The sequence below is a fragment of the Oncorhynchus keta genome, unplaced genomic scaffold, assembly GCF_023373465.1.
Source record: "Oncorhynchus keta strain PuntledgeMale-10-30-2019 unplaced genomic scaffold, Oket_V2 Un_contig_18059_pilon_pilon, whole genome shotgun sequence".
Lineage (NCBI taxonomy): Eukaryota > Metazoa > Chordata > Actinopteri > Salmoniformes > Salmonidae > Oncorhynchus > Oncorhynchus keta.
In genome coordinates this window covers 76,523-86,862 of record NW_026280721.1, presented here as the reverse complement: position 1 = coordinate 86,862, position 10,340 = coordinate 76,523, and the positions used below count along the sequence as shown (strand labels likewise).

Here is a 10,340-nt window from a genome sequence, read left to right as displayed (position 1 = left end):
TTATGTAAAGCAGTTTGTAAACATTATGTAAAGCAGTTTGTAAACATTATGTAAACATTATGTAAAGCAGTATGTAAACATTATGTAAACAGTATGTAAAGCAGTATGTAAACATTATGTAAACATTATGTAAACAGTATGTAAACATTATGTAAAGCAGTATGTAAACATTATGTAAACATTATGTAAAGCAGTATGGAAACATTATGTAAACATTATGTAAACATTATGTAAACAGTATGTAAAGCAGTATGTAAACATTATGTAAAGCAGTATGTAAACATTATGTAAAGCAGTATGTAACCATTATGTAAACAGTATGTAAACAGTATGTAAGCATTATGTAAACAGTATGTAAACAGTAGGTAAACAGTATGTAAACATTATGTAAACATTATGTAAAGCAGTATGTAAACATTATGTAAACATTATGTAAAGCAGTATGGAAACATTATGTAAACATTATGTAAACATTATGTAAAGCAGTATGTAAACATTATGTAAACAGTATGTAAAGCAGTATGTAAACATTATGTAAACAGTATGTAAACAGTATGTAAAGCAGTATGTAAACATTATGTAAACATTATGTAAAGCAGTATGGAAACATTATGTAAACATTATGTAAACATTATGTAAACAGTATGTAAAGCAGTATGTAAACATTATGTAAAGCAGTATGTAAACATTATGTCAACATTATGTAAAGCAGTTTGTAAACATTATGTAAAGCATTATGTAAAGCAGTATGTAAAGCAGTATGTAAACATTATGTAAACATTATGTAAAGCATTATGTAAGCATTATTTAAACAGTATGTAAACATTATGTAAACATTATGTAAATCATTATGTAAACAGTATATAAACAGTATGTAAACATTATGTAAAGCATTATGTAAACAGTATGTAAACATTATGTAAACATTATGTAAACTTAATAATAATATTATTATATATTATAAACTTAATGAAAGGGACAGGTGTTCCATTATTCAAGTGGACAGTGATTCCACGTCTATGTGCACTACCGTTCAGTTTGGAGTCACTTAGAAATGTCCTTGTTTTTAAAGAAAGCACATTTTTTATCCATTAAAATAGCATCAAATTGATCAGAAATACAGTGAAGGCATTGTTAATGTCGTAAATGACTATTGTAACTGGAAACTACTGATTTTTAATGGAATATCTACATAGGCGTACAGAGGTCCCTCCCGTCTTCAAGAGAGCGAGAGTTGCACCCCTTCTGAAAAACCTACACTCGATCCCTCCGATGTCAACAACTACAGACCAGTATCCCTTCTCTCTTTTCTCTCCAAAACTCTTGAGCGTGCCGTCCTTGGCCAGCTCTACCGCTATCTCTCTCAGAATGACCTTCTTGATCCAAATCAGTCAGGTTTCAAGACTAGTCATTCAACTGAGACTGCTCTTCTCTGTATCACGGAGGCGCTCCGCACTGCTAAAGCTAACTCTCTCTCCTCTGCTCTCATCCTTCTAGACCTATCGGCTGCCTTCGATACTGTGAACCATCAGATCCTCCTCTCCACCCTCTCCGAGTTGGGCATCTCCGGCGCGGCCCACGCTTGGATTGCGTCCTACCTGACAGGTCGCTCCTACCAGGTGGCGTGGCGAGAATCTGTCTCCTCACCACGCGCTCTCACCACTGGTGTCCCCCAGGGCTCTGTTCTAGGCCCTCTCTTATTCTCGCTATACACCAAGTCACTTGGCTCTGTCATAACCTCACATGGTCTCTCCTATCATTGCTATGCAGACGACACACAATTAATCTTCTCCTTTCCCCCTTCTGATGACCAGGTGGCGAATCGCATCTCTGCATGTCTGGCAGACATATCAGTGTGGATGACGGATCACCACCTCAAGCTGAACCTCAGCAAGACGGAGCTCCTCTTCCTCCCGGGGAAGGACTGCCCGTTCCATGATCTCGCCATCACGGTTGACAACTCCATTGTGTCCTCCTCCCAGAGCGCTAAGAACCTTGGCGTGATCCTGGACAACACCCTGACGTTCTCAACTAACATCAAGGCGGTGTCCCGTTCCTGTAGGTTCATGCTCTACAACATCCGCAGAGTACGACCCTGCCTCACACAGGAAGCGGCGCAGGTCCTAATCCAGGCACTTGTCATCTCCCGTCTTGATTACTGCAACTCGCTGTTGGCTGGGCTCCCTGCCTGTGCCATTAAACCCCTACAACTCATCCAGAACGCCGCAGCCCGTCTGGTGTTCAACCTTCCCAAGTTCTCTCACGTCACCCCGCTCCTCCGCTCTCTCCACTGGCTTCCAGTTGAAGCTCGCATCCGCTACAAGACCATGGTGCTCGCCTACGGAGCTGTGAGGGGAACGGCACCTCAGTACCTCCAGGCTCTGATCAGGCCCTACACCCAAACAAGGGCACTGCGTTCATCCACCTCTGGCCTGCTCGCCTCCCTACCACTGAGGAAGTACAGTTCCCGCTCAGCCCAGTCAAAACTGTTCGCTGCTCTGGCCCCCAATGGTGGAACAAACTCCCTCACGACGCCAGGACAGCGGAGTCAATCACCACCTTCCGGAGACACCTGAAACCCCACCTCTTCAAGGAATACCTAGGATAGGGTAAGTAAGGGTAAGTAATCCTTCTCACCCCCCTTCTCCCCCAACAAGATTTAGATGCAAGTGGCTGTTCCACTGGTTGTCATAAGGTGTATGCACCAATTTGTAAGTCGCTCTGGATAAGAGCGTCTGCTAAATGACTTAAATGTTAAATGTAACTTGTACCCCGCACATTAACTCGGTACCGTTACCCCTGTATATAGCATTGTTATTGTTATTTTATTGTTACTATTACTATTGTTACTATTGTTACTACGCCAGGACAGCGGAGTCAATCACCACCTTCCGGAGACACCTGAAACCCCACCTCTTCAAGGAATACCTAGGATAGGGTAAGTAATCCTTCTCACCCCCCCTAAAAGATTTAGATGCACTATTGTAAAGTGGCTGTTCCACTGGATGTCTTAAGGTGTATGCACCAATTTGTAAGTCGCTCTGGATAAGAGCGTCTGCTAAATGACTTAAATGTAATGTAATGATCAGCAACCATCACTCCTGTGTTCCAATGGCACGGTGTGTTAGCTAATCCAAGTTTATCATTTCAAAAGACTAATTGATCATTAGAAAACCCTTTTTCAATTATGTTAGCACAGTTGAAAAATGTTGTCCTGATTAAAGAAGCAATAAACCTGGTCTTCTTTAGACTAGTTGTGTATCTGGAGCATCAGCATTTGTGGGTTCGATTACAGGCTCGAAATGGCCAGAAACAAAGACCTTTCTTCTGAAACTCATCAGTCTATTCTTGTTCTGAGATATGAAGGCTATTCCACCCGAAAAATTGCCAAAAAACGAAAGATCTCATACAACTCTGTGTACTACTCCCTTCACAGAACAGCGCAAACTGTCTCTAACCAGAAAAGAAAGAGGAGTGGTAGGCCCCGGTGCACAACTGAACAAGAGGACAAGTGGCAGCTTCATAAAATAGTACCCGCAAAACACCATTCTCAATGTCAACAGTGAAGAGGCGACTCCGGGAGTTCCTCTGTCCAGTGTCTGTGTTCTTTTGCCCATTTTAAATATTTTCTTTTTATTGGCCAGTCTGAGATGTGGCTTTTTCTTTGCAACTCTGCCTCGACGGCCAGCGTCCCTGAGTCGCCTCTCCCCTGTTGACGTTGAGACTGGTGTTTTGCAGGTACTATTTAATGAAGCTGCTATTTGTGGACTGGGCAGCAGCCTCTAAGGTGCAGATATGAGTAACCGGGTGGAAGCCGGCTAGTGATGGCTATTTAACAGTCTGATGGCCTTGAGATGGAAGCTGTTTTTCAGGATCTTAGTCCCAGCTTTGATGCAGCTGTACTGACCTCGCCTTCTGGATGATAGCGGGGTGAACAGGCAGTGGCTCAGGTGATTGTTGTCCTTGATTATCTTTTTGTCCTTCCTGTGACATCAGGTGCTGTAGATGTCCTGGAAAGCAGGCAATATGCCCCGGTGGAGTGTATCACCCTCTAGAGAGCCCTGTGGTTAAGGGCGGTGCAGTTGCCGTATCAGGCGGTGATACAGCCCGACAGGATGCTCTCAATTGTGCATCTGTAAAAGTTTGTGAGGGTCCTAGGGGCCAAGACTAATTTCTTCAGCCTACTGAGGTTGAAGATGCGCTGTTGCGCCTTCTTCACCACACGGTCTGTGTGGGTCGACCATTTCAGATTGTCAGTGATGGGAACACCGCGGAACTTGAAGCTTGCCACCTTGTCCAAAGCAGGATAGGGGTGAATTTATTATGGTTGAATTAATCTCCAGTCAAACACAGATCCCAGAGTCTCAGATCAATCAAACACAGATGAATCCTCAGATCAGTCAAACACAGATGAATCCTCAGATCAGATGAATCCTCAGATCAGTCAAACACAGATGAATCCTCAGATCAGTCAAACACAGATGAATCCTCAGATCAGTCAAACACAGATGAATCCTCAGATCAGTCAAACACAGATGAATCCTCAGATCGGTCAAACACAGATGAATCCTCAGATCGGTCAAACACAGATGAATCGATCAGTCAAACACAGATGAATCCTCAGATCAGTCAAACACAGATGAATCCTCAGATCGGTCAAACACAGATGAATCCTCAGATCGGTCAAACACAGATGAATCCTCAGATCAGTCAAACACAGATGAATCCTCAGATCAGTCAAACACAGATGAATCCTCAGATCAGTCAAACACAGATGAATCCTCAGATCGGTCAAACACAGATGAATCCTCAGATCGGTCAAACACAGATGAATCCTCAGATCGGTCAAACACCGATGAATCACAGATGAAACACAGATGAATCCTCAGATCAGTCAAACACAGATGAATCCTCAGATCAGTCAAACACAGATGAATCCTCAGATCAGTCAAACACAGATGAATCCTCAGATCAAACACAGATGAATCAGATCAAACACAGATGAATCCTCAGATCAGTCAAACACAGATGAATCCTCAGATCAGTCAAACACAGATGAATCCTCAGATCGGTCAAACACAGATGAATCCTCAGATCGGTCAAACACCTCAGATGAATCCTCAGATCAGTCAAACACAGATGAATCCTCAGATCGGTCAAACACAGATGAATCAAACACAGATGAATCCTCAGATCGGTCAAACACAGATGAATCCTCAGATCGGTCAAACACAGATGAATCCTCAGATCAGTCAAACACAGATGAATCCTCAGATCAGTCAAACAGATGAATCAGATGAATCCTCAGATCAGTCAAACACAGATGAATCCTCAGATCAAACACAGATGAATCCTCAGATCGGTCAAACACAGATGAATCCTCAGATCAGTCAAACACAGATGAATCCTCAGATCAGTCAAACACAGATGAATCCTCAGATCAGTCAAACACAGATGAATCCTCAGATCAGTCAAACACAGATGAATCCTCAGATCAGTCAAACACAGATGAATCCTCAGATCAGTCAAACACAGATGAATCCTCAGATCAGTCAAACACAGATGAATCCTCAGATCAGTCAAACACAGATGAATCCTCAGATCAGTCAAACACAGATGAATCCTCAGATCAGATGAATCCTCAGATCAGTCAAACACAGATGAATCCTCAGATCAGTCAAACCCAGATGAATCCTCAGATCAGTCAAACACAGATGAATCCTCAGATCAGTCAAACACAGATGAATCCTCAGATCAGTCAAACCCAGATGAATCCTCAGATCAGTCAAACACAGATGAATCCTCAGATCAGTCAAACACAGATGAATCCTCAGATCAGTCAAACACAGATGAATCCTCAGATCAGTCAAACACAGATGAATCCTCAGATCGGTCATACACAGATGAATCCTCAGATGGTCCATATGGAGGGATATTACACTCTTATCCGTACAAGTCCAGGATGTGTTTCTCTCATAGACCATACTCCTGTCACATTGGTACATTTGGATGTCTTTGTTTTACAGGACACGCTAGAGAGGATTCAAAACAGGGCTTTGTTTTACAGGACACGCTAGAGAAGATTGAAATGTGTGTGGTTCTGAGGAAGGTCTCAGTCACTACACTACTGATGCCTACAGAACCACTCAGAGACAATGTGGTTCTGAGGAAGGTCTCAGTCACTATACTACTGATGCCTTCAGAACCACTCAGAGACAATGTGGTGCTGAGGAAGGTCTCAGTCACTATACTACTGATGCCTTCAGAACCACTCAGAGACAATGTGGTTCTGAGGAAGGTCTCAGTCACTATACTACTGATGCCTTCAGAACCACTCAGAGACAATGTGGTGCTGAGGAAGGTCTCAGTCACTATACTACTGATGCCTTCAGAACCACTCAGAGACAATGTGGTTCTGAGGAAGGTCTCAGTCACTATACTACTGATACCTTCAGAACCACTCAGAGACAATGTGGTTCTGAGGAAGGTCTCAGTCACTATACTACTGATGCCTTCAGAACCACTCAGAGACAATGTGGTTCTGAGGAAGGTCTCAGTCACTATACTACTGATGCCTTCAGAACCACTCAGAGACAATGTGGTTCTGAGGAAGGTCTCAGTCACTATACTACTGATGCCTTCAGAACCACTCAGAGACCATGTGGTTCTGAGGAAGGTCTCAGTCACTATACTACTGATGCCTTCAGAACCACTCAGAGACAATGTGGTTCTGAGGAAGGTCTCAGTCACTATACTACTGATGCCTTCAGAACCACTCGGAGGCAATGTGGTTCTGAGGAAGGTCTCAGTCACTATACTACTGATGCCTTCAGAACCACTCAGAGACAATGTAGTTCTGAGGAAGGTCTCAGTCACTATACTACTGATGCCTTCAGAACCACTCAGAGACCATGTGGTTCTGAGGAAGGTCTCAGTCACTACACTACTGATGCCTTCAGAACCACTCAGAGACAATGTGGTTCTGAGGAAGGTCTCAGTCACTATACTACTGATGCCTTCAGAACCACTCAGAGACCATGTGGTTCTGAGGAAGGTCTCAGTCACTATACTACTGATGCCTTCAGAACCATTCAGAGACAATGTGGTTCTGAGGAAGGTCTCAGCCACTATACTACTGATGCCTTCAGAAACCCTCAGAGACAATGTGGTTCTGAGGAAGGTCTCAGTCACTATACTACTGATGCCTTCAGAACCACTCAGAGACCATGTGGTTCTGAGGAAGGTCTCAGTCACTATACTACTGATGCCTACAGAACCACTCAGAGACAATGTGGTTCTGAGGAAGGTCTCAGTCACTACACTACTGATGCCTTCAGAAACCCCTCAGAGACAATGTGGTTCTGAGGAAGGTCTCAGTCACTATACTACTGATGCCTTCAGAACCACTCAGAGACAATGTGGTGCTGAGGAAGGTCTCAGTCACTATACTACTGATGCCTTCAGAACCACTCAGAGACAATATGGTTCTGAGGAAGGTCTCAGTCACTATACTACTGATGTCTTCAGAACCCCTGGGAGACAATGTGGTTCTGAGGAAGGTCTCAGTCACTATTGTGTGTCTGACATCATTCATGCCTTCATTAATGAGGATTCACAGCAGTGGGATAATAATAATAATAATAATATATGCCATTTAGCAGACGCTTTTATCCAAAGCGACTTACAGTCATGTGTGCATACATTCTACGTATGGGTGGTCCCGGGAATCGAACCCACAACCCTGGCGTTACAAGCGCCATGCTCTACCAACTGAGCCACAGAAGGACCACACAATAATACTGTACAAGCTGTGGACATCAGCCACAGCACATTAGGGGTTTTAAAATGTGTTTCTATGCTCTCCTGACCTCTAGGTCATCTAGGATGCATCCCAAATGACACCCTATTATCTAGTGCACTACTTTTGACCAAGGTCCGCAGTGCTCTGGTCAAAAGAAGTGCGCTATGTAGGGAATAGGAAGGCATTTGGGACCCAGACCTAGTCTCCATTTATCCATCCGTATGCATCAGTGAGTGAGTGTATGAACTGTGATAACAGTATGATAAGATCTGCCACTGTGGAAGGATGTGTCCTTGTAAATACACCAGTCAGCTGATCTCCATCGTTCTGATTGGAGGAACACAGACTGTGTTGCTTTATGAGCCGTATAAAAACCCATTCAGATGGATGGCAATACAATTATGCTCGCATCCCAAATGCCACCCTTTTCCCTTATATAGTGCACTATTCCTTATGGGTCCCAGTCAAAAGTAGTGCACTATATAGGGAATAGGGAACCATTTGGGACGCATTAATGTCATTACTGATAAAACACCTTACTGCTCACTGAGGCAAGATAATCACCTGGACGTTGGATAATAATATAGTAATGTTGGAGCTCCTCCAGCCTAGCTAGATTAATATATTAATATGCAGTGGGAATAACAATAGACAGACTCAGCTGCATGTATTATAATGTGGTGTGAATTAAATATATTGACGAGGCGTGACAAAGCAATACAAACGGATGGATGTGTTTCTTCATGATATTATAGAACTAAATATGGGCAAGTCCCCCGTGATGTTTCTGAGACTCGTTCTCCTGTTCAGTACAGTACTAAATATGGGCAAGTCCCCCGTGATGTTTCTGAGACTCGTTCTCCTGTTCAGTACAGTACTAAATATGGGCAAGTCCCCCGTGATGTTTCTGAGACTCGTTCTCCTGTTCAGTACAGTGTTGTCTAAACCGTCTACAGTATAAAGACCTGTAGTCACTGATGACCTCTTCCTTAATCAGGTCTCACCACTGCTGTCAGGGGAGAGCTTTGTAAAACCAGGGTTGACAAGAACTAATGGCATCTTCTTTTCATCCCTCACCAACCCTAACCTCAACCCTCACTAACCCTAACCCCAACCCTCAATAACCCTAATCCCAACCCTCACTAACCACAACCCTCACTGACCCTAACCCCCCCAACCCTCACTAACCCCAACCCTCACTAACCATAACACTCACTAACCCTAACCCCAACCCTCAATAACCCTAATCCCAACCCTCACTAACCACAACCCTACCAACCCTAACCCCAACCCTCACTAACCCTAATCCCAACCCTCAATAACCCTAACCCCAACCCTCAATAACCCTAACCCCAACCCTCACTAACCGCAACCCTCACTGACCCTAACCCCAACCCTCACTAACCCCAACCCTCACTAACCCTAACCCCAACCCTCACTAACCCTAACCCCAACCCTCACTAACCCTAACCCCAACCCTCACTAACCCCAACCCTCACTGACCCTAACCCCAACCCTCAATAACCCTAATCCCAACCCTCACTAACCCCAACCCTCACTAACCCTAACCCCAACCCTCAATAACCCTAATCCCAAACCTCACTAACCGCAACTCTCACTGACCCTAACCCCAACCCTCACTAACCATAACCCTCACTAACCCTAACCCCAACCCTCACTAACCCTAACCCCAACCCTCAATAACCCTAACCCCAACCCTCACTAACCGCAACCCTCACTGACCCTAACCAAACCCACACTAACCCCAACCCTCACTAACCCTAACCCCAACCCTCACTAACCCCAACCCTCACTAACCCTAACCCCAACCCTCACTAACCCTAACCCCAACCCTCACTAACCCCAACCCTCACTAACTGTCTCTGTATTTATGTTCCCTAACCCCAACCCAGTCACTAACCCTAACCCCAACCCTCACGAACCCTAACCCCAACCCTCACTAAACCTAACCCCAACCCTCACGAACCCTCTAACCCCAACCCTCACTAACCCTAACCCCAACCCTCACTAACCCCAACCCCAACCCTCAGGTCTAACCCTAACCCCAACCCTCACTAACCCGAACCCCAACCCTCACTAACCCTAACCCAAACCCTCCCTAACCCCAACCCTCACTAACCTTAACCCCAACCCTAACTAAACCTAACCCCAACCCTCACTAACCCTAAACCTAACCCTCACTAACCCCAACCCTCACTAACCCAAACCCCAACCCTCACTAACCCTTACCCCAACCCTCACTAACCCCAACACTCACTAACCTTAACCCCTCCCTGAACTAAACCTAACCCCAACCCTCACTAACCTAAACCTAACCCTCACTAACCCCAACCCTCACTAACCCAAACCCCAACCCTCACTAACCCTAACCCCAACCCTCACTAACCCTAACCTCAACCCTCACTAACCCTAACCCCTACCCCAACTCCATATGATCTGACTGATCCAGCAGAGAGGAGACAACATCAAAGATACTGAACCATTTCTTTCACTTTCTCCTGCTAGGGATTGTTCAGTT

The 10,340-nt window shown here is 44.6% G+C and overlaps 1 protein-coding gene across 1 annotated transcript; it reads left to right on the top strand.

Moving 5' to 3' along the window:
* Positions 1–4,454: 4,454 nt before the first annotated feature.
* On the top strand, positions 4,455–4,985 carry LOC127919998 (coagulation factor V-like). The gene is made up of 2 exons (XM_052503839.1): positions 4,455–4,578; positions 4,867–4,985. The coding sequence occupies exons 1-2, from the start codon at positions 4,455–4,457 to the stop codon at positions 4,983–4,985; spliced, it is 243 nt and encodes an 80-aa protein (XP_052359799.1).
* Positions 4,986–10,340: the final 5,355 nt, after the last annotated feature.